Source organism: Panulirus ornatus, chromosome 58, assembly GCF_036320965.1.
Source record: "Panulirus ornatus isolate Po-2019 chromosome 58, ASM3632096v1, whole genome shotgun sequence".
Lineage (NCBI taxonomy): Eukaryota > Metazoa > Arthropoda > Malacostraca > Decapoda > Palinuridae > Panulirus > Panulirus ornatus.
The window spans coordinates 7440144-7465658 of NC_092281.1; the positions used below are offsets into that span (position 1 = coordinate 7440144).

General features: G+C 38.1%; 2 protein-coding genes across 5 annotated transcripts in view; one reads left to right on the forward strand and one right to left on the reverse strand.

Moving 5' to 3' along the window:
- LOC139766918 (uncharacterized) lies at positions 1–17892 on the forward strand. 2 transcript variants are annotated; one of them, XM_071695954.1, is made up of 12 exons: positions 1–24; positions 1695–1860; positions 2498–2617; positions 2904–3083; positions 3501–3646; positions 3908–4097; positions 4791–4964; positions 8233–8406; positions 8586–8801; positions 9960–10129; positions 11060–11183; positions 17709–17892. In XM_071695954.1, the coding sequence occupies exons 2-11, from the start codon at positions 1714–1716 to the stop codon at positions 11163–11165; spliced, it is 1623 nt and encodes a 540-aa protein (XP_071552055.1). In that variant the 5' UTR covers positions 1–24; positions 1695–1713; the 3' UTR covers positions 11166–11183; positions 17709–17892. The 2 variants fall into 2 exon arrangements, with proteins under 2 accessions (XP_071552055.1, XP_071552054.1); XM_071695953.1 differs by lacking the exon at positions 17709–17892 and adding an exon at positions 15823–15958.
- Positions 15050–25515, reverse strand: part of PGAP3 (Per1-like protein PGAP3) — a 13921-nt gene continuing 3455 nt past the window's right edge. For all 3 annotated transcript variants that reach the window (XM_071695955.1, XM_071695956.1, XM_071695957.1), the window contains 7 exons: positions 24808–24940; positions 24209–24360; positions 23915–24067; positions 22572–22696; positions 20876–21012; positions 19473–19677; positions 15050–19236 (listed from right to left, as the gene is read on the reverse strand). In XM_071695955.1, coding sequence (XP_071552056.1) covers positions 19167–19236; positions 19473–19677; positions 20876–21012; positions 22572–22696; positions 23915–24067; positions 24209–24360; positions 24808–24934 — 969 coding nt within the window. In that variant the 5' untranslated portion in view covers positions 24935–24940 and the 3' untranslated portion in view covers positions 15050–19166. The remainder of the gene's footprint in view (positions 19237–19472; positions 19678–20875; positions 21013–22571; positions 22697–23914; positions 24068–24208; positions 24361–24807; positions 24941–25515) is intronic.

The window sequence follows — 25515 nt, forward strand, 5'->3', positions numbered from 1 at the left end:
TGACGGTTGAAATTGTTGGACGAGGTTAGTTGATCCAGTATTCTATGTAAATACATGGCTTATATCCTATTGGCCGCGTAATCTCGGGGTAGAATACCATATTTGATAACCGTAATGACGATTTTAAGTGGAAGAGTTCATGAGAGAGGAAGTATATGTGTGGATTATGAGAACGTGTGAGGTTTAGGTGCCTGTAGTGGTTCCGGTCACCATTAACTTGGAGGTAAACAGTGCCTGTGATGCTGGTATGTATAGTCCAGACGGCGTTGTTACGACTGTCTGGGCTGGTGGTAACATTAGCTGGGATAGTGGTTTCATTAGCTGGGATAACAGCGCCAGTAGCTGGGACTTTGGTATCACAAGCTAGTAGTATGCTCCGTGACCCAGCTAATAGTCCTATTATCCAAAGTGATTATGATATCCCAGATAATGGCATCAGTTTCTCATGGTATGGTTACCTCAGCCAAATGGTACTTAACATCCCAGATGTTCTCTCCTATATATAGATATATCTATGACTGTAATTCAGAATGACTTTATTAATTGTTTGGCTGATCATGATGATTGACGTCAATGTCGACAGAGAAATAGATATATATTTACAGTAACACTTAAGATTGATGTCGTTGTAAGGTATATTGTCTAGATCCTTCAATGATTTTGATTATCTATGTCTTGACCCTATAATGTTTTGTCAATTCCTTGACATGATACCTTCAAAATATATTACCTTGATATGATAACGCCTCATCACTCTGACGCCATACCACTATAATGCATAGGCACTGTAGATATGTATTTCTTTTCTTTTTCATCTAAAAAGAGTTTTTTATTTTATACAGAGTCCCTTAATGATATGCCATTACATTTTCTTTTATAAATTTAGAGAATGATATAAATCTTCTGTAATGTATTGTATTCTTTTATCATGTCATTGGCAGTATTATATGAATTATTATTAAAGTATTGCAAAGATTATGATTATTACGTTTTTGTTTAAAGAAGTGCTTGTTATACTGGTACAATAATTTTGGGAGCTGGAACTTAGTGTGGGAACGTAGATTCGCTCTCTCTTGCAAGCTTTTAGTTAATGAGTGGGACATGTCTTGGACTATATCATATTGGATTTGCTCTTGTTATTTGTCGTCGGTACTTAATAAATGGTTATATCGATGAATAAAGGCGTACACGTTATTTCTAGAAATAAAGAGAGCAGTATTTATTATTAGATTGTAAATCTCAGGTCATGTTAGAATAAGTGCTTCGATAGCGAGTCCCCCAGAGCGTTTCTCTTGCATTTTGAATTATAATTTGTATTTGTTATTATTTTCAGTAAATTGCTTGTTGATTGTTTAAAGTGTACGTTCAGTATTTTTGATTTGGTTGCATACTGATATGTGGTAAGTCTGAATTTGAGTTTGTTGGAGATGGCGTCTACATGGCCTAGTGTATCAACCGAAACAATTATTCCAGGACATAATCCTTGCCTAATGTGTTCAGGGTCGAGACCCACCACAAAAACTCTTGTTGCTATAATGCCCTAACGTCTTATTGCGTTGACAGCATAATACCTTATCACTGTAATGCCATGCTGTTGTAATGCTTTGGCAGCATAATGCCTTGAAACTAGTAGCATAAGATGATATAGGCCACAAATGAAACACTATTGGGACCTCTTTTTTTTACATCCATAGGAAGGCAGGCGAGGGCGTGATGGATCAGGGGGGAGTGCGGATGATCGGCTTGCGCGGGCGTGGACGGCCGCACACTGCGCCCAGGCTCGGGGACACGCCCGCAGACCCATTCGGGATTGCGGGCGTGAAGCTGTTGGGTCGCAAGAACGTAACCCCACCCGAAAAAGTAGGTTGGTGTGTGGGAGCGTGTTCAGGTGTTGCAACTGAGCTAAGGTGGTGTGGAAGTGTGTTAAAGTAGTGTGGGCACTTGGATAGAATGACTTGGGCTGTATGATAAGGTGATGTGTAGGTTTGTGTTAAGGTGACGTACTTATGTGAAGAGGTAGCGTGACCATAAGATATATAATATTAATATTATGGGCAGTGCTGGTATGTGCTAGGCTGGCGTTAAAGTGTGCCATGGCAACGTGGATGTGTGTTAAGCTGGTGTGGGTGTGTTTTACACTGGTACTGGACCAACAGAGGCATATGTTAAGCTGTGGGTGTGTTAGGCTAGTTTATAGCTGGTGCATGTGTGATGAACCAGTGTTAATGTGATACTGTGGTGTTAACGTGTATTAAGTTGGTTTGACCGTGTGAGCTAGATTGTTATGGAGGTGTGTTAAGATTATGCTGGTGTAGGTACGTGTTAGAATAGTGTGAGGAGGGGGATTACATGTGTTGATAGTGTTACAGATGGTGGGAGGGGTGTTAAAGATGGTGGAGAATGGCAGCAGGTGGCGTGGGTGGAGAGCTCAGCTGGTGTTTGTGGGGTTCCATATGGTCTTTGGCAGTGTACTAACCTGGCGTTGGTGGTGCTACAGGTAGTGGTGGTCGGGAGGGACAGCGTGCGCCATCTGCGATGCAGCAGTGCTGTGAACCCTCCACCAGCTGTGCTGCTGTCCACCTCGCAGCTTCAGGCCATCAAGCAAGCCGCTCAGCAGGTACTCCAGACTCTTGTTCCCTTAAGACCTCACGACAATTGTAGACGCATACATGCATTTAAATAGTGATAATGTTGAATATTTTACTTCATATTTCCTTGGAAGTATTTTTTTAAAGGAATATTTCATTCATTCTCCCACCTTTCTGTCTCTCATCTGTGCTAGCCCTGCCTCATGGGTATATTTCGTTGTAGGTACTCCAAGGTATTGCATACTTTCTAAGTCCACCTGTCCTGATCAAATTTCCTTTCTCTCTGCTTCATTCTCACCCCTCTTCTCGCTGCAGGTGAGCGAGGAGACGCGCCTACAGCAGGTGAAGGCGGCGAGGGAGGCGACGAAGAAGGCCCTAGAGGAGAGGCTAGAGCGACGCCGACTCCACGAGCAGGTGGAGGCCAAACATCGCCGAAGGCAACGGCGAGAAGAACTCAGAAGTCTAGAAGCCTGGCCTCCCGAAGATGATCAGAAGGTATGTGTTTCTCCTAGACTTCTTGGTTGTTAGAGAGGGGTGTTAGGAGGTAGTCGTGTTAAGATCATGCTGTGTTAGAAGATGCTGGTACTGGGCGCTCTTCCAATACCAGAGATATATCAAATAATACGTAAAATGATTATATAAGATCATATCATACAAAATACGCATGTACACCACACTGAACATGTTAATTGACGTACGTATGTCGATAAACGCATCATAAACTGTCGAATCACAGATACTCGACATTTTATACACAAAGTGCCGATGCTGAGCACCAGGGAAGCGATTTAAACCAACCTTGGCGATTGGCAAAGAAAACGTGGTAAGTTACGTTTTCTACATCCGTTTGTCTTGCGTATCCGCGAATTGTTCAAATTGGTTATATATCTGCTCTCTCTCTCTTTCGTGCAGGCGGTGCTGGAGAAGGAAGATGGTGGTGTTAGTAGAAGGCAGGAGCTGGAGAAGGAAGAGGAGGTGCAGGAGTTGCGGCGATTGGTGTTGGCAGCCAAGTGTCACGCCATAAGAGAGGCTCAGATCCTCGAGAAGCAACACATAAAGTGCGTCTCTCCGTTTTTGCTTCAACTTCTATTAAATCACGATATATATATATATATATATATATATATATATATATATATATATATATATATATATATATATATATATAAAACGCTTGAGCATCTGTGTTATTTGAACTAGAAACTGTTGTGGTGTAGAACATGCTCTGGACTTGTATGGACTGTTACTCCCTTTCTTACGTACCAATGTTAATCTAGTTATTCCATTCCCGTCTTCATGGTTTAATGTCTCTCCTGTAGGCAGCTGGAGAGAGAGGAAGAGGAACGGCAGGTGGACATGATGGAGGAGGTGCGGCAGCAAGGATTGAAGGAGGAAGAGCAGAGGGAGAAGGCACGGCAAGAGGCCTGCCGCTTGGAGGCCGAAGCCCTCACTCGCCAGATACATCAGCAGGATCGTCTCCGACTGCAGCAGTTCAGTGAGAAGAGGAAGGTGTGTGTGTGTGTGTGTGTGTGTGTGTGTGTGAGAGAGAGAGAGAGAGAGAGAGAGAGAGAGAGAGAGAGAGAGAGAGAGAGAGAGAGAGAGAACTATCTGTGGTGCTTTTGAAAGTATTTTGCCATTACTTCTGGCTAGCGTGTAACAAACCATCGCTTAGTCGTGTTTGATCATCATTCCTTGGTTCGTATGGAACTGTTTTCATCCATATAACAGGTCCTCTAAATCTCACTGTAATTGCTCCAACTATAGTTTTGTGCTTTTAGGTTCAGGACATTACTCATGATGCCTTTAACTTGTGCGTAAATTATCAGGGAACGCCTCCTCCTAAACTGTTGAGTTCGAGTTCTTTCAGCCTCTCACGAGAGTTGATATATTCCATTATTTCCACCTCGTTTAAACTTTTATGAAATCTCTCGTAACTTATTATATCTATTTGTTTGACTGGTATTCAGCTTTGCTTCTGAGGTACAGCGTCATTGAACATTTAATTGTAAACTTTCTATTTCGTGTCAAAATTTTCATTATCAAAGTATTCTTTACCTAGCTTGATAGCACAGCCTTTCCGGTGTGTTCCTTGAATTTAAGTTTCTTATATATAAGGGAAACAAAATTCTACGGATTTTCTGTGAAATTCGAATGTAATTTCTGTTGTGACTTGTCGTGATACTGATGTCGCCTTTGCTTCAGGAAGCCAAGAATGTGGCGAGAGAAGCGGAGAAATACCGGGCTGAGGTGGAGTTAGACAAGAAGAAGAAGAAGGAAAAGGTACTCATGGAGAAGGAGGAGTCACGAAAGGTGAGGGAGGAGGCGGAAGTGAGGAAGGAAGAGCTCCTGAAGGCCAGCAAACTGAACGACGTCAAGGTGAGAAACGAGAACCCACTCACCATCCGTTTCCTAAACAAGGCTAAAGGTGCCAGTGTCAGAATGGAAGCATTAGTAAGGTGCTACCTTCCTTTCATGGTGAGGTATACTTTGAAAATAACAGATGAGTTCTGTGGCTTGAAATTGTGTAAGTGCTTATCTGTATAGTTGACTGGCAAATACTTTTCCAATGAAAATTCGTAAAATTCTTTACATAAAAGATGTGGGCCCCACATGGTGGGGGAACCATATTTGGCCACATACATTGTGGAATATCTATAGGACATAAGAGTTTGGACTTGAAGAAGGCGGTAGGAAAACTTTTTGGTCTTTGTCAGGTTCACGCTCAGCTCGGCAACTGGGAGGGTCCTCGGGCATGGCTGCTTGAAGACATATATGCCCGGATCTCCTAGTCGGAGGTGGTTGTAGACAATCAGGCATTACAGGAAGTTGAGGTTATTCATCTACATCCCATTGTCTTTTGAGTTTGTTGTGGTCTTTAGTCACATATGCAGGATGCTTAATTCGTACTGACGTGAGGGATTAGAGTTAAGTTTCCAGCCATGAGGGATCCATCTTTATCCACTTTATAGCACCTGATGTGTTTTGTATGACCTCGAAAGATTTAAGCTTTGCTTGCACAGTGGTTATCATTTCAAGGTTGATATGATTAGTAATGAACTTCTTGAATGTAGAAAGTCATTTGGACTCTTTGTTTACTTTCTCAAACCTTTGCATTACATACACTGATTACTGCTTCTCTTTCATGTACAGTAGTTTTGTTTTATTAAAGTTCTTCCTCTAGACCTTCTACACACCAAGATACTCAATTTTGGGTGTTCATTTTTATTTGTCATACCATCCTTTACTCTGTATTTATTTGTGCATTTATATCTTTGATGCCCATTCCCCTCTGGAACTCCCAAAGGGGGTGGCTTCGACAAAAGAGATTCTGTACTTGTGAGCTCCAGTGCCGCTTTTAGTGCCTCACCCTTTACAGGCCAGTGGCAGAGGGCTACTCTAGCACAGTGTTTCCAGAGGCTCCTACCTTATGTTCCTGTCGACTACTACAACTTAACATTCCAACTTACTACTTATACATAATGCTTTAACCTAAATTTGGATAGAAAAGCAAATGTGAGTATACATATATACTAAATGGTGCTAAAGAAACAAAAATGAAATACTAGTTTCCATGATACCTTATACTAAAGGTATTACAAACTGCCTGAAAATTATCTGTATTAATATGATACTAAATTTTTTTTTTTACTAAAAGCTAGTGTCATGTAATTAAATGAAAATTTGAAAGATATAACATCTAGCTAAATTGAAGGCAGTATTTTATCTTCCCAACACAATGTAAATGAAATTATATTCAGATGTTTAATAAGTAATGCACATTATCTTGAAAAAATGCAGGTTTTTCAGTTATAAATGCCAGCATGCCTTGATTCAATCCACTGACAGCACGTCAACCCCTGTATACCACATCGCTCCAATTCACTCTATTCCTTGCCCTCCTTTCACCCTCCTGCATGTTCAGGCCCCGATCACACAAAATCTTTTTCACTCCATCTTTCCACCTCCAATTTGGTCTCCCTCTTCTTCTCGTTCCCTCCACCTCCGACACGTATATCCTCTTGGTCAATCTTTCCTCACTCATTCTCTCCATGTGCCCAAACCATTTCAAAACACCCTCTTCTGCTCTCTCAACCACGCTCTTTTTATTTCCACACATCTCTCTTACCCTTACGTTACTTACTCGATCAAACCACCTCACACCACACATTGTCCTCAAACATCTCATTTCCAGCACATCCATCCTCCTGCGCACAACTCTATCCATAGCCCACGCCTCGCAACCATACAGCATTGTTGGAACCACTATTCCTTCAAACATACCCATTTTTGCTTTCCGAGATAATGTTCTCGACTTCCACACATTTTTCAAGGCTCCCAAAATTTTCGCCCCCTCCCCCACCCTATGATCCACTTCCGCTTCCATGGTTCCATCCGCTGACAGATCCACTCCCAGATATCTAAAACACTTCACTTCCTCCAGTTTTTCTCCATTCAAACTCACCTCCCAATTGACTTGACCCTCAACCCTACTGTACCTAATAACCTTGCTCTTATTCACATTTACTCTTAACTTTCTTCTTCCACACACTTTACCAAACTCAGTCACCAGCTTCTGCAGTTTCTCACATGAATCAGCCACCAGCGCTGTATCATCAGCGAACAACAACTGACTCACTTCCCAAGCTCTCTCATCCCCAACAGACTTCATACTTGCCCCTCTTTCCAGGACTCTTGCATTTACCTCCCTAACAACCCCATCCATAAACAAATTAAACAACCATGGAGACATCACACACCCCTGCCGCAAACCTACATTCACTGAGAACCAATCACTTTCCTCTCTTCCTACACGTACACATGCCTTACATCCTCGATACAGGAGACACAAAACTTATTATTATTAATGTTATTAAAGCCATTCTAGAAGCAATACATAAGCTTGCAGTCTACAATGACAGGCTTGGATGTACCTTTTTGTTCAATATGGTGATGTATTTGATACCTCTTTTTTCAGCTTAACACTTCCTGGTCCTCTGTGTAAGTTGGCCGAAGATGTTTGATGATGATTAGCTGCTGTGGGGAACCTGGTGGCCTTGAACACTTTGCCATCAGCATCATCTTGTTTTTTTCTTGAGTGTCATGTTGCTTGATTGGTGGCAGCAGATTCTACCTTGTCAAAATCCATGTGTCAGGCTAATGTGCCTTCCACACTGCACAGTCTTAACTTGTTTTGAGAGAACAAGGTCATCTGCATAGTTTATGAAATTTGTTTGTGTTGATAGTCAGAAAAGGACTCTTTGGCTGTTTTTTGTGGATAAAGCATATTTAAATGGTTGAAATGGTGTAGGAGTACTCGGGTCATTGGTAAGCTAGCAAGGATGTTAAGACTTGGCAACAGCATAATGGTCATCGTAAAGGCATTATTCATATAAAGGATTACACTATAGAAGAAACAGGAATGACACCTGTAAACAGTTTATTCCACAAGTGGAATAAAAACATTTGGGTCTTTTTAAGTGAAGAGGAAGTGAATGTTGCTTACGCTGAGATCACAAGTCTCTACAACAAACATGTGTGGTTATGAGATCTTTGAGTGTATAGCTTTCTCCCCATGTGCAAAATTGGTAATCACAGACAGAGACAGATAAACAAATACTTGACCTGAAAATATCTCAATATCCAGATGGTGGCACAGATGGTGGCACGAGAGAAAGCAGCCCAGGCGAGGCTAGAGGAGGAAGCTGCATTGAGGAAGACCAAGAATGACCTTCAGCTCCTGTGGCTCAAAGACCAGGAGCGTAAACTGGAAGAGGAGCGGCGGAGGGACGAACTGAGACACATCCGAGAGCAAGAAAAGGTGGGTGGAGGGCATTGGGTTGGGCAGTAGGAGTGAGGAAGGAGGCTTCGGGAAGAATTAAGGGAAAAGAAAAGGGGGGATGTTAGAGGTGATGAGAAAAGGTGGGTTGACTCTTGAAGAGGGTAGACCCAGGTAGGGGATAACAACAGGAGTTCTGACTTTGATGCATCCTTCAACAGTTGGAGCGGGAATGGAGAAAGAAGGAGCTCTTAGAGGCCCAGGCAAAGGCTCAGAGGGAAGCAACAGTGGCCCAGGAGCGACGCCAGCAGGTCGAGGAACGCCAGAAGGCACGAATGGCAGCAGCACTCCGGCAGAAGGAGGAGCTGCTGAAGGTGACAGACCACTGGATGATCACTGAGGAGAGAGAACGATTACAACACCATAATGCTAAGAAGGTAGGTCCTCAAGAGGTAGGTAGAGGGAGCTGACATGATCAGTTGGTCTGCAGCTGTACACGACACTGACAATAGCATAAGCCCTGCAGTGGCCATAGAGAATGCTGAGAATAAGCTAAGTCATCAGTATTATATAGAATGCTGACAATAAATTTAAGGGATGCTAAAAACAGTCCATTAACATTCACATTTGAAGATGCTGACAACAGGGTATATAATGTTAACACATGCAGCAAATATAGTTTTATCTACCGTTACATAGGGTGTTTACATCTCATCAGCAAATGCACATTGTACTGACAAGAGGTAGGGTCATATCAGTAATTGCAGAGAGTTCTGATAAAGTGAGTCCCAGCAACATTTGTTGAGGAAGCTGACAGTAAGATAAGTCATGTCAGCAAATGACATAAAAGAAAGGTCATGTAAGGAGCTACAATGGATGATTATGACAAAAGAAAGTGTTGATCATTCAGCAAATGTACGGAGTACTGATGATATTGTAGATACTCAAGTTACACTGGAATGAAGTCTGGCCTAAGTTTTATACTTTAAACTTGTGTCTCTATAATATGCTCCACACCTATACATTACTTAATGATTGTTGTGTGGAGACATAGAATGAGATCTGAAGGTTCTAGTGATATTTTCAAAACTGGTGCTTAAAGAAGGCACCTATCAGTTAAGGTCAGCAATAAACATATTGCCATTTCCTTTAGAATATTTTGTTTTTCAGATGCTTTAATATATTTCCCTATTTATATAGATATTGTAAAGCATCTGAGGAAAACCATGGAAAAGTTTGTGGGGTTTAGTTGTTGAGAGGGAGCTACAGTTTCATTGCATTGCACATAAAAGCTAGTAAATAGATGTGAGTGGATATGGCCTTTCTTCATCTATTCCTGGGCTACCTTGCTGATGCGGGAAATGGCGATCAATTATGAAATAAAAGATTGACAAAAAAGACATTGCATTTTGATCTGACATTTGTCATGCTGTAATAACCAATTTTTTCATATCGCTCTCCCTTCCTCTTTGGTTTCTGTTTTTGCTTTCATTTTCTCCCTCTACCTCCATTCTTCATCTTTTTTTTTTTCCACCTTTGACTCAAACTCCATTTCCCTTTTTTTTTCCTCCCTTCTTCTGTAACTTCAACTTCAGGCTAAGGTAGACTATGAGTCAAGGATCCGTGCTCAAATTGAGGACCAAGAGGCAAGAAGGGCCAAGGAAGCAGAGAAACTCAGGCAAGAGAAGGAAGAGGAGGTGCTGAAGCTCAAGTTGAAGGAGGCAGCTCTCACTAGACTCAAAAGAGACACCATGCACGAGCTAAGGTGGGCAAGCCAAAATATATTAGAGGTGGATACTATGGAGGCATTATGAACCAATGTTGAAGCTGAGGTGTGGAATTTTGAGGAGGAGTTCTGAAAACTCTGGAAGCAGATTAATCTGAATATGAAATGGAGAATGATTTGGCTAAGAGGGCTTAAAATGGTTTAAAGAGATGATATTTGAAGTATGTTAAATGAATTGAGAATGTTGGAGGCGGTGATATATGTAACTTACAAATGAGATCATGGATATGTTGCATATAAGTGTTACAGTTTATATTACTTTCTTATAAAACAAATTCAGATCTTTGAGTATAGAAATATAGAAAAGCTTTACTTTCATATTACTATTTTGCAATTAAAAGTCAACAGAATCAGTGTTCTGCCTTTTTCATTGAGTGTATTTTTTCTGCTTATCTGCATCTTCCACATATTCAGCCATTCTCCTACTTATGAAAATTTTTTTGTTCCATCTATCTGCCATTACATCATGGATTTTTGGCTTTCCCAGTTACTTTTCTGTCCTGTCTAACTCAGGATTCATTAAACATCTGTTCACCAGGCCCTACATATTAGACAACTGTTCATTTATTTTAATATAGCGCATTAAATTGTCTATTTGTCCAATGCATTTGGCAATTTTTGCATTATTTGTACATTTGTCCTTACAACCTTCTGGCTTTCATTGCATTAAGCCATTATTTATTTGCTTCATTTGGCTTTCTATCAGATCATTTGTCTTAAATTATGTCCATCCACCTCCATATATCCTTGCATTACTACTTCAGTAATCAGATATTTCTTCCTAAATTTTCATGGGAAGCTAACTCACCATTTATTTATCTTTCTTAAGAGTTCAACTACTAAACTAGTGTGTTTAAGCAACAATTTAAGATTCAGCTACATGCTAACATATATAATGTCTTTCTTCAGGAAAATGGCACTCCCTGAGCAGCTAGTTCAGGACCTGGAGAAGAAGTTGCATTTGAGGAAAGATGAAAATAAGATGAGGAGAAAGATAAGGAAAACTACAATGTAGAAAACAGTACATAAGAAGGTATAATATAGGTTTTTTTTTTTTAGATTACTCATTACTTTTTTTTTTTTTTTTTTTGCTTTGTCGCTGTTTCCCGCGTTTGCGAGGTAGCGCAAGGAAACAGACGAAAGAAATGGCCCAACCCACCCCCATACACATGTATATACATACGTCCACACACGCAAATATACATACCTACACAGCTTTCCATGGTTTACCCCAGTCGCTTCACATGCCCTGATTCAATCCACTGACAGCACGTCAACCCCGGTATACCACATCGATCCAATGCACTCTATTCCTTGCCCGCCTTTCACCCTCCTGCATGTTCAGGCCCCGATCACACAAAATCTTTTTCACTCCATCTTTCCACCAATTTGGTCTTCCACTTCTCCTCGTTCCCTCCACCTCCGACGCATATATCCTCTTGGTCAATCTTTCCTCACTCATTCTCTCCATGTGCCCAAACCATTTCAAAACACCCTCTTCTGCTCTCTCAACCACGCTCTTTTTATTTCCACACATCTCTCTTACCCTTACGTTACTTACTCGATCAAACCACCTCACACCACACATTGTCCTCAAACATCTCATTTCCAGCACATCCATCCTCCTGCGCACAACTCTATCCATAGCCCACGCCTCGCAACCATACAACATTGTTGGAACCACTATTCCTTCAAACATACCCATTTTTGCTTTCCGAGATAATGTTCTTGACTTCCACACATTCTTCAAGGCTCCCAGGATTTTCGCCCCCTCCCCCACCCTATGATCCACTTCCGCTTCCATGGTTCCATCCGCTGCCAGATCTACTCCCAGATATCTAAAACACTTTACTTCCTCCAGTTTTTCTCCATTCAAACTTACCTCCCAATTGACTTGACCCTCAACCCTACTGTACCTAATAACCTTGCTCTTATTCACATTTACTCTTAACTTTCTTCTTTCACACACTTTACCAAACTCAGTCACCAGCTTCTGCAGTTTCTCACATGAATCAGCCACCAGCAGTGTATCATCAGCGAACAACAACTGACTCACTTCCCAAGCTCTCTCATCCACAACAGACTTCATACTTGCCCCTCTTTCCAAAACTCTTGCATTCACCTCCCTAACAACCCCATCCATAAGCAAATTAAACAACCATGGAGACATCACACACCCCTGCCACAAACCTACATTCACTGAGAACCTGTCACTTTCCTCTCTTCCTACACGTACACATGCCATACATCCTCGATAAAAACTTTTCACTGCTTCTAACAACTTGCCTCCCACACCATATATTCTTAATACCTTCCACAGAGCATCTCTATCAACTCTATCATATGCCTTCTCCAGATCCATAAATGCTACATACAAATCCATTTGCTTTTCTAAGTATTTCTCACATACATTCTTCAAAGCAAACACCTGATCCACACATCCTCTACCACTTCTGAAACCACTCATTCCTACATTCACTATTTTTTACATTGAAATAATCATCTGCACTTATCTAAATATTTCATATGTTTTTGATGAAATCAAATTATTGTTTCATTATTTTCAATTATCATCATTTATGAAACAACAATGAATTTCATGCCCCGTTCATCACCTACCCTACAACACTAAAATGACACCTACAAGATTTGTGAATAACGTTATTACGGGTATTTTCTACATCTTAATTACACTTAGTACAAGTCAAGAGTGAGAGAAATGTTAAGGGAAAAGGAAAATTATATAGAAAATCAGAAAAAGTGAAAAGAAGTACATTGAAATAATGCAATTAAGAATTAAACAATTTTACAATAAATTATCAAACAGGAATTGATAATTTTAAAACATGGAAGATGCTGGGCATTGGAGTAGTAAGTGTTTAGTGCCTTTATTGTGGCATGAGGGTTCTGAGATGTGATGAATCAGCAGTTTTGGTAATGTAGGGGTGGGTGATGAGATTTTTTCCTTGGTGACAGGGCTAGTATATTGCGCACTCCACTTGAGTGGTATGTTGAAGAGTAACGTTTCTCTCAACTGCCTCTCCTCATCCCATCACTTGTCTTCCTTGATGTATTATGTTAGTCTTTTCAGCAGCTACTCCTCAGGCATAGTCATCTATTCTAGGTTCCAATAGGTGAGAAAGTGTGACTTGTGCTTGTTGAGGGAGTGGTGTTTAAGACTCGAGTTGGGCAGGGCAGTGGTTTAGTGTTTGTTGGCTCATTTCAGTGTGTATATGTTTTGTTAAGTGTTATGTTTGCTGAGGGTCGGAGAATCTGTGAGTATAGGTTCAGTGTGAGGCAGGGTTAGGCATTTTATTTTTGTTTATGCGTCAGTGGTTAATAATGAAGTGGTTTAGGTGGGAGGGGTCTTAAGGTGGCATTATATTTAAAGGACCTTTGTTTCATTGTGTAAATGTTACTTCTTATTATGTAGGTATACAAAGATTGTGGGTTTATTATAAATGTGATATTGTTCTACAAATACCTGAACACATATCGCAGTCTTTTCCAGGTGTGATTTTACATATTTTTATTTATTTATTTATTATACTTTGTCGCTGTCTCCCGCATTTGCGAGGTAGCGCAAGGAAACAGACGAAAGAATGACCCAACCCACCCACATACACATTTATATACATACACGTCCACAAATGCACATATACATACCTATACATTTCAAGGTATACATACATATACATAAATACACATGTACATATTCATACATGCTGAAGAATGTGTGGAAGGCGAGAACGTTATCTCGGAGCAAAAATGGTTATGTTTGAAGGAATAGTGGTTCCAACAATGTTATATGGTTGTGAGGCATGGGCTATAGATAGGGTTGTGCGGAGGAGGGTGGATGTGCTGGAAATGAGATGTTTAAGGACAATATGTGGTGTGAGGTGGTTTGACTAAGTAATGAAAGGGCGAGAGAGATGTGTGGTAATAAAAAGAGTGTGGTTGAGAAATAAGAAGAGGGTGTATTGAAATGGTTTGGTCACATGGAGAGAATGAGTGAGGAAAGATTGACAGAGGATATATGTGTCAGAGGTGGAGGGAACGAGGAGAAGTGGGAGACCAAATTGGAGGTGGAAGGATGGAGTGAAAAAGATTTTGAACGATCGGGGCTTGAACATACATATTAATATATATATTATGTTCATTATTTATTGACATACATTTTATTCAGAATAATTTTTCCATAAAGACAAAAAAAATTTCATAAGAAATACAAAGTTTTCCTAACATTGATTTCAGTAGTGGGCAAGTAAATATTTTTTTTGCCCGTGTGACGTAGTTACCCGATCTTTAACAGTTAATGGGTGACTGTGATGTGTGATATTTTTTCCACATATTGTTTAGTTGGAATCATACATTAGTTGAGAATTTAAATGAGGGCAGGAACAGTTATACCTCATATGAATCAGAGCTTTGTAAAGGGTTAATTTTGAAGAGTAAATGTAATACTGGTAGGAACAAACTATTAATAACCTCTTCTGTTGCTGTAGGTACCATTCACCATCAGTTTTCTTTTTTAAGACAATTTTCATTTAATTTGTGTATTAATTCAGAAAATTACCCTATTTCATAATTTACTTGTAGTTTATAAATCTGTATCTAAAGGCATTAATTCATTCTTCAAATTGTGGACCCGAATCTAGCTCCCCCCATTTAGTAGGAGATATGAATTACCTCTTCGCAAATTTAGGAATCGTATACCTTCAATATAATTTATATATGTAGGAATAACATTTCATTCCCTTTTTTGTGTATGGCAACTTAAAGCTTAAGCTCAGTGCACTTTAACATATAATCCAAAACTACCCTACAGTAGACAAATATCAACCTATTGTTCACCTTGCATTCAGTTATATTAAATGAATTTTATAATAATTGAAGACAGTAGTTTGACAACTTTAATAACATGGATGCATGAAAAATGTGAGGAATAACAGTTATGAGAGATTCATTTCAACAATTCAATGTATAAATCAATGTACAAATTTTCCTCTCTGAGATAATATAAAGGATTTAACCTAAACAATCAACAATAACTTCTTAAAATTTTCATATGCAACAGTTAATGATAATTTTATCTCAGTGGGTAAAAGTTTAAAACTATGATGTATATTTATGTAAATTTTTTTTCAAGTTAGCCGAGACAGCACAGGCAACTGAGGCCCTAATCAAAGCCATCCCATTAACACTAAATATATGTATATACATGTGTATGTCGGTGGGTTGGGCCATTCTTTCGTCTGTTTCCTTGCACTACCTCGCTAATGTGGGAGACATTGACTTGGTATAATAAATATAACCCCAGAACTTCTGAAACAACACAGCTCCTCCCCAATCTGATGCTCTGTACATGCCTTCACCCTCATAATCAATACACTCCCATACAACTTACCAGGTGTATTCAGTACACTTATACTTCCAAATTTTGAACACTCACCTTTATCCCCTTTTGCCTTTATCCAATGGCACTATACATACATTCTGCCAATACTCAGACACTTCACCATGATCCACACGTACAATGTATATCCTTACCAACCAATCATCAGCACAGTCACTGCCTTTCTGAATAAATTCAACTGCAATACCAACAACCCCTTACACCTTGTTGCATTTCATCTTAAGCAAGTATTTCACTACCTCTTCTCTCTTCACAGAACCACTCTCCATGACTCACTTCGCATACCACCCCAACCAGAAGCAGCAGGAGTTGGTGACTGAATTTGGAAATGTGTAAAAGGAGAAAGTTTAGAGTCAGTGTGAATAAAAGCAAGGTTATTAGGTTCAGCAGGGTTGGGAGACAAGTAACTTGGATTGTGAGTTTGAATGGAGAAAAATTGGAAGAGGTGAAGTGTTTTAGACATCTGGGAGTGGACATATTAGCAAATGGAACCCTGGAAGTGGAAGTGAGGCACAGGGTGGGGTAGGAGGCAAAGGTTCTGGGTTTGAAGAAGTAGTAGTCCTAATGATAAATGGATCCAAGGCATGAGCTATTGATAAGGTTGTGTGGAGAAGGGTGGAAGTGTTGGATGTGAAATAACTGACAAAATGTGGTGTGAGGTGGGTTGATCGAATTTGTAATGTAAGGGCAAGAGAGATGGTGGTTGAGAAAGCAGAGGAGGGTGTCTTGAAATGGTTTGGAAATATGGAAAGAATGAGTGAGGAAAGGTTGACAAAGAGGATACAGGTGTCAGAAGTGGAAGGACCATGGAGACTGGGAGGCCAAATTAGAGATGGCGAGTGAAGTGAAAAATATTTTGAGTGATCAGGGCCTGGACATGCAGGGGGGTTAAAGGCATGGACAGGAGAGAGGTGAATTAGAACAATATGGTACACTGGGTCGACTTGCTGTCAATGGACTGAAATACGCCATGTGAAGTGTCTGGGGTAAACCTTGGAAAGGTGTGTGGGGCCTGGCTGTGGAAAGGGGGCTATGGTTTTGGTGCATTACAAGACAACTAGAGAATGGATGTGGGCCTTCTCTGTCTGTTGCAGTTGCTACCTCGCTAACATGGATAATGGCAATCATGTATGAAATATATATACATATAAATATATTGGTACAGGCATAACAGAGCTTCATTCTTATATTGATAACAAAAAGATTATATGTATCAATGACATCTATATAAATATCTTTTTAACACAATATTCCATTCCTCTGCATAGACATCTTTCTCAGGTAAAATGAACAACAAAATGTATAACCTTTAAAAGATACTTGACACATCTCTCTAATCTAATCTACATCACAATCATGTAAAAAGTCTTTTACGATTTACATTACTGAGCAAACTTCGCCAAGCACAAATACTGATAACAGGTAAGATGAGCAAATGTTTTTATCATGTACAAAAGCTACTTTTATAAAAATTTTCCTTAAAAAAGATAAAAAGTATGATAGTGTTTCAAAACAATTTAAATTACTGGGAAATGCAAGTGGTAATACTATTTAGAAGAAATTATAGTACATGGTAATATCCACCTTCATCCAGTACCATACTTCCTACTGGCTGGGTTGTCTACGAAGCCTCCTCAACATACATTCAACCAAGCTAAAATCTTTCATATACCCCTACCTAAATCTCAGTTTCTCCCTACTGCTTCCTTTTAGAAAATTGTAAATCTAATTCTACAAGGTCAATACATGAGGAGTGATACTGACAGGAAAACTATTTCTACAAAAGGAAAAATTTAAAACATCGTATATAAAATATGAGCCATGGCTGTTTGACCTATACCCTGACAAAAAATAAGTTTGTATAGGAGTAGAGAGATCAAAATAGATATGTGATACAGTATCTACATTCAAGCTAAAAATCTAGATAAATAACAAATGAACTATCATTCTGCACTGTTGCTGAGCTCTATCAAGTTAAATTACTAAGAGAACATAATATATTTTTAAGAAATATTTCTATTCTTCATAAGAGGCCAAAGTAACTTTTATAAAGTCTGGATCCTAAGTGAATACAATAAATTACAATACAACTGTTCATAGTGTACTATAACCTGATACTTGTCACATATTGAAAATTTTCAGATTATTTGCCAACATGTAACCATGAATGCAAAAGGATCAGTACCACTACTATTTGTTAATTTTATATTAATGATATAATGAAAAAGTCTCAGCTAACTAGAGTGCAAATTTAAGTGTAATGAAGTCTGAAACAAGCCAGGTGGCCAAAATAATGTAATTGTAAATACAAGATTCTAAAACAAAATATATTCCTTTTTCCTTGAATAAATTCTATGTAAGTGTTGGAGTACATGTGGTAAATACTGAATCTTAATTTTACTGATATTGGATGTCCTTATGATATCAACTGGAAATCTAATAATACTATTTACCAAGTGAACTGTAGTTGCAAGATTCCACTTTCTAATAAGTGATTATATTTGCTACATTATATCACTTTCATAACTAAAGTTCTCACTGCTCAGTGCAGTGAAATTTTCTTTAATAGAGTTTACTTATCTAAGACTCAAACTAAAGGCTATAATTTCTTGAAAATCACAAAATATTTTGTTAACATAGAAAGGGAACAAAGCAATACCCTTTCAAAATCAACATCTTTGGTCTTGGATGGATGCATTTATAAGAATGAGAATGAATTTTCAATTAGAAAGAGTCTAAGGAGTGCATTAACACCCTATAAATAATAAAAAAAGTATGAAATCTATTCTATAATCAATAAAAATGTCAAAGACAGTAACCAACTCTATATCCCAAACACGTAAATTACAACATTTTGGATTAAATATAAATATTTTCAAGTGTGTTTATGAGGGCATGTCAATTATTTTTATGCATCTCTGCAATTCACTGTGCATCATACCAAGGGAAAATAGTAATTACTTCAAACTCTGCCTCCAAGATACACCTCTACCAGATACCCTTTTCATTCTAAAATGCTTTCTGCTGTAAGTACAATACTGTAGCTTAAAAATGTTCAAACAATTCTCTCAATGTCCTTCATGAAGTAGCAGAAGTTTGCATAGCTGCAGTAGAACAAGATGGAGAACAAAAAGGGTTCGACAACACATATAACTGTTTCTCAGTCTTCCCTGGATTTCTCTTTCAATTTGCAACTTAGCAAGACCATGGGCATTCAGGAAATAAATTAATTGTGAGTATTTTCAAGGCTCAAAATATGTGCACATGTAGCTGACGTACTCTTTCCACCAAAGCAGGGCAATATAGCTTTTGAAATATGACCCTCCAAGTTTGCACAAATGTTTAACTGCAGGCTGTGGACATGGTAGCTTGCTTACTTACAATTACTGGACCAAAGGTTCCATATTACTTTAGATTAATCCTGGGCACGGAGATGAACTTTTAGTTGCTTACTTATATCTCACACAAACAGAGCAACAGCTTCATTACCTATGTAAAATCCTGGGCATGGAGATGAACTTTTAGTCGCTCACTAATATCTAACACAAATAGAGCAACAGCTTCATTACCTATGTAAAAAGTTTGTAATATAATGATATTTTATATCTGCTTTTTGTATTCTGGTCCAGACTTTCTCTGCAGTAAGTATAGACAATCACTTTCCAGAAATCTGAAACAAAATATACTGCTTTTAGAAGACCACAGGCACAAATAAAACTTAAATATCAGAATACAGCCTTGTGCTTAAAAAAAAGATCTCTGAATATAACAACGACCTGCAATGGGCATACTAGCAATTAACATTTTGTCATGCCTGCTGATTCCATGACCAAAGCCCAACCTTAAGGACTGTTAGCATACAGAAAAAATATACTGTTTACAGTAAATTATTAAATCTAATCTCACCTGTACCACAAAAAGGGGAGAGGTGCAGTGGCTAAATGCCACATAGCATGAGCGTCAACTGCCCAGAAGAGAGGTGGAAAATCTCCAAGTTCCAATAGCATTGATGCCATGGCTCCAACCACTGTGAATATACACCACCGTACATATGGTCTGGTTTTCAGTCGTGGTACTGCCCAAGCTAGCCACCCAAAACCATTCAAGACACCTGTAAATAACAATATTTATCTTCCTCATATATCATAAACTTTATTGGTGGACATCTGTCATGAAATTGGCAACTTTCAAAGAATTCTGGAACATTAGTTCAGCTTCGAAAGAATTTAGATTACTATCATGTTACCAACACTGCACTAAATTAAAATGTGAAGAAATTATGATGTCCTTGACAACAAACCTTATGTAGACTTCTTAAACCACCTACACATTTTGCTTGTCAGAAATATGACTGAGGTATCCAACTCACAATTTAAGAGCTGCATCACAATATCTGCAGTCAACTGCTGACATATGATGTGACTCATTCAATAATAATTACCACAAAAGGTGTATTTAGCCTTGGATGTAAATGATGCGCCTGCAACCCTTACAACAACATATGTGGATCTGTAGGGCTAAATGGAATGTGAAGGGATGTTTTTCTGAGTAGAAATTTGAATGTGTTAGAAGTATTAGAGACAGGGTAACACAATATTAGACTAGACTGTCAAAAGTTGTGATGGTAAATTTGACTGGAGTGCTATGAAGGAAAATGATAACCATATGCATATACACAGGATATGCATATACACAGGACACTTATAACTGCCTAAAGCCTATACACAAAAACATGAAAATACATAACAAATTCTCCTCATCCTTAAAGTTGGAAGCTCTGCATTTATTGGGTGAGCTGAGAACTGATGACTTTCTAAGGTTGTCTAATAGCAAATATTAATTATAGATATAATCTACAGTATTAAATGACCAGTAACTACTGAAGTTGCTAGTCATCATCTGAAGTGTTTTAAGTCTGGATACAAAATGACCTCTAAAGGCAGACACTTGTTCCTGAAGCCTATACTTAATATAATTTTGATGGTATGAAGGATCAGAGAGCTGATGACCTAAAATAGTATCTACTTAAATTGGTGACTGACACATGTAGCATGTTCACCATGAGCAGTTTTTTCTTATGATCATCAAAGCCCTACCATTAAAGTATAAACATAACTTTAAGCATTATGATTTTTGAGTTTACCACAGCAGTCTAAAGCAACAGCATGAAAAAAATTATTGTATATTTAGCTTCAGAAAAATTTGAGATAATACACTGTTTAAGAAACTTGACACACAAAGTGCATACACAGGAATGTTCTTGATATATTTACAGAGCAATGTCATGATCATTATAACTATTCACTCACCTACAAAAACATTGACCATCATATTGTACCCATAATCAAATCTTCCTTTTGTTAGGTACCAGATATGATAACTGAAGAATGCAACCCCTACGACAGCTGCCAACTCTTTCAGGAAAACCAATCGAGGGCCTGATAACCTGTTGGGAATATCATCCTTTAAAATACATTACCGGGAGTGGGGGGTTGGAAATCCTCCCTTCCTATTTTTACTTTTCAGACAGAAGGAACAGAGAAGGGGGCCAAGTGAGGATATTCCCTCTAAGGCTGTCCTCTGTTCTTAACGCTACCTTGCTAATATGGGAAATGGCAAATACGTATGAAAAAATGCATAACCATTATCCCTAGCATATTATTAGTTATCAAGTAGATGAAAAATTCTGACTTATTACCAACTAAAGCAAACAATACTGGTTAATAAAGTTTGAATGAAACATTAGCCAATACAGTGAAATAAAGCATTCACGTCTAATTAAGTGGTGTTGACTGACTGACCACAAGCTTATCAGTGATTTTTATCAGTGTGTGAGAAATATTAATTTCATGAGAATAAAACTAATAAAATATTGCTGATTATCCAACTAGAAACAAAGAAATACTACAGCTTATCTAAATATCAACTCAATGAAATGTAGCTTTATAGAAAAGTGCAACTCGGAGAAATATTGCTGGTTATTTAAGTACTCTATTCATGAAAATTACTGGTTACCAAATAATTAACATCATTAGTTATTCAGCTACCAATAAAAATATTACTAATAACAGATGGTCTTTGGAAATTCTTTCCTGAACATTTCAGTTCCATACATTTATATGAAAATTATAACGTCATTTGATGGTAACATGCTATATAGATCAATGCTGATGCATAATCATATAAACAAGTGAATTCCATTAAACACTTGGTACGGAATACATCAGCACCTATTCAACAAAACCTAAAAATTTCATTATTCAGTAAAAACTTTCATGTAAGAAACTTTAATAAGTAAAATAAGAAAGATCACTGTTATATGAGTCAACAGAGTAAATAGATGATCTGATGTTTTCACAACAAATTCCCTTGCATATTGATTGGATGAAATAATCTGAATGATATATTTTTTAATCAAGGATACATACTCTGACCACGAAGTGAAAATGTATATTATTGTAATAAATATTCTCTTCACCGCCTCATGAACATTTCACCATCAGCTCTCTTATTTGGCTCTGCTTCTTGAATATATATCATAATGAGCTCTCTAATTTTGGTGAAATTCTTATATTCACACCACACCACAAACTAGTGAAAAAAAAAAAGGTGACAGCATGCTTAGACTGATACTGTGCTCAAAATTTCTCTATCAATACAATATCCTTATTGTTTTAAATTTCTCTACTCCATAACTTTTACCTTTATCTTTTCCTCAAGCTTCCCGATGCAACTCGTAATTCTTTTTACAGTTACTTTTCTTTTGTGCATATCAGTGAAAACTGTTTTACTTGGGAGCTAAACCACTGGGTGGCACTCTTCAGTAAATGTTATGAATATTCCCATTGGACTTACAAAAACTGCAGAAGTATAGTTGTCAATCAAAATGTCTGAAGGAGGATTTGCATGTACTATCCAGTTCTGAAATAATACAAATGGAGTTCAGTGATTTTCCACCCAAGATCCCCATTTTGTTTCATCAAATACCACTTTTCCTTTCCATACCTGATAATAAGGGCAAAGAGTGAAAAAAGAACCATGGAGAAAGCACAAAAGTAGTCCAAGCGCTCAGTCCATGGAGTATCTCGAGCATGGAACACTACAGACCAAACCCAGGCATTAATGCAGATCTGCAAAAGAAAATGTGTTAGACACTAAGGAACAGTGACAGAACATGAGAAAAAGCTTCATAAACAAGGATATACAGGTATTAATACATCTTCCCCAGCTGACTTCTGTTTACAAAAGCAGCACTGTGGGAGAGGTGTTTCCCCTAAGACCATTCTTTTCTCTAGCTCCAGGAAGTCATATTTTCTGTTTCTATAATTTTTCTTGCCTTTCCATATCTTCACTTTTTCATATTTTACTTTCCAGTTTTTGCAGTCCTTCCTATATATAAATTTGACAAGCATAACAAGAGCATCTTCATCTCCTTAATTTATTTCATCACTTACTGAAATACCTTAGGAAGAACAAGAGAAAGTAGTTGTGCCCAACCTTGTGCTTTTGCAAGATAACAGTTGCCACTCCACATCCGATCAGTTCAAACTAAGATTAAACATATTCTAAAAACAGTGTTCCTTCATTATTTACTTCAAAGTGAATATGGGGCCCTGTGTTGAGAAAACTTTCCCCAAGGTTTTGCTTTCTAATTAATCAAATCAAGGCTCTCTTCCTTACAGAAAAGTAGTAACTTTGTAGGATTTGATGAGGTGGTTATTGTTTTGTATAACATAAGAAGTTTAACTTTGTACTCTTTAAAATGACAAAATTCCAATGTCACTATCAGAATTGTACATGGCCTTGGAGCACATATTATAAGGAGCACCAACATGTAAGGGTACCATTATATTCATAATCCTGGTGGAAAGATGCCACCCTACAGAAGTGGGAGAACTGTCTTACAGATGATACCATTTACCATACTACATGGCAAAGGAAGGCAGGGTGAAATAAATTTATATAAAAAGCCAAGAAAATTCATGACATACCAACTAATGTAACAAGAAAAAGAAATAGATATATTTAAATGAGATAATTAATTGAATATTCTGGTACCACTTTGCACTAATGTATCTATGCACAACAACGGATGATAAAGAGAAGAAATTTCAATCAAATATGTCAAAAGTAATTCTTGAAAGAGGGATCTGAATGAGTTTTGAGACTGAAAGAAAATCAAAAAAGATGATAGTAACTGATGAAAAAAATTACTGAAACAATTAAACCATATAGGAAAATGATTACGGTGATAAAAGTAAAAGTTTCCATGCAGGAGACTAGGAACAAGTGAACATACATTCCTGTTCAATGCCTAACACATGAGGAGACCTGGAAAGTGTACTTACGACAGCATGAAGAAGCCATATCTTATAAAGTGGAGCACTGGAGGGGACAGTTTGGCGGAACCAGCGAAGATTGACGATGTGTGCCAACAGATTGAAAATGGAAAAAAGAACTGCAGCAGGCTCCTGCATACCCAACATCCGAGCAAATGGCCACTGTAAGTAACAATAATGTCATGATAAATATAATGAGTACTTTAACTTATTAATTACTAATGAGTACTTTAACTGCCATTAATTACTGAGATGTTTAATACATACAAATATGGTCAACTATGAATGTGTAACAAGCCTTACCTTGCCAAAAAACTGTGGTACATCCAGTCCCTTATCAATGAATATTTGTGTTGTGCGCCACATACAATAATATTTGCACTCATCATCACATGACCACAGAAGGATTTTCTCACCCAGGCTCTGTGAAGACTCATATGCAGCAACACCCATATCTGTAAGAAGATGCATCACTACCTAAGCTATGTGATGAAAGTCTAATGGTTTTGTCTCACTTGTTAGTTAAAACAAAAATCTGGTCAGTGGCTGCCTATTAACTACTACCTTGAAATTACTTTACAGGAATTCAAACATTTTCTTGGATGCCCATGACTGTAGGAATTCCGTTAACATAAATATGGAAATAAAAGAATATGTAAATGTAAAATGTCTGATGATGGCATCCCATAAAAAAGAAGTATAGGAATCTCTGCCTTAAGATTACACAAACACTTGCAAAGCATCCTAGCCCTTGCTTGACTATGGGCCCAAAACGTTAATAAGTGACTATATATAACTATTCCACTTTAAAAAATTACTAATAAACTTATCACTAAGGCAGGCCTAAGACTTGTCACAGTGAAAGGGCTAAAGGAATGATGATACAGTTAAGAAACACTTACTTGAGGAGCAGTTATTGAAATGGCAAATGTGATAGCACCCATTGTATTCATTTGAATGGTCACCCTTTGAAGCCTGTGCTGACCCTAGCATTAACAATGCTCCAAAGGTCTGCAAAGGCCACATCATGTCAACCTGAAATACAGGAATTTTATTCCAGAATTTCTTCAACATTTACAGAACTGAGTACACGTTTAACATTGTATCAACTTACTCTATTCTTACATGTATAAGCAGAGGAGTATGTGAGGGGGATGGGTAGTTACAAGTGTAGATGGAAACGAAGGAAGGGGAAGTAGTTATGATTTGAAATGGAATTTTTGCCAGTGCTAAATGTCTTACCCATAAATCTATCATCACCATCATTTCAGGTTTATACTACTACTTATTAATCCTTATGCTGTGGTTGGGAAGTATATGTTCATCATTCTTAAATCAGCTGTCTTTGCCTTAAAGCAAAATATACAGGCCATTAATGCTTGTAATGGCATCCCACACACTATTGTCAGACTCAACAGCCTAAATAATTTTCATGCAATGGTCAGTATAAGTGATGTCAAGGAAGCCTGTACAAGATTTGCATCCTCACAGGATATATTTGAAGCTAAGACATCATTACAAGATAAAAGGTATTAGCCATGAAAACCCTTAGCACTCATCAGTTTGTGGAAAAAAAAAAATGAATCTCACTTCATATGCCTGAAAGTACC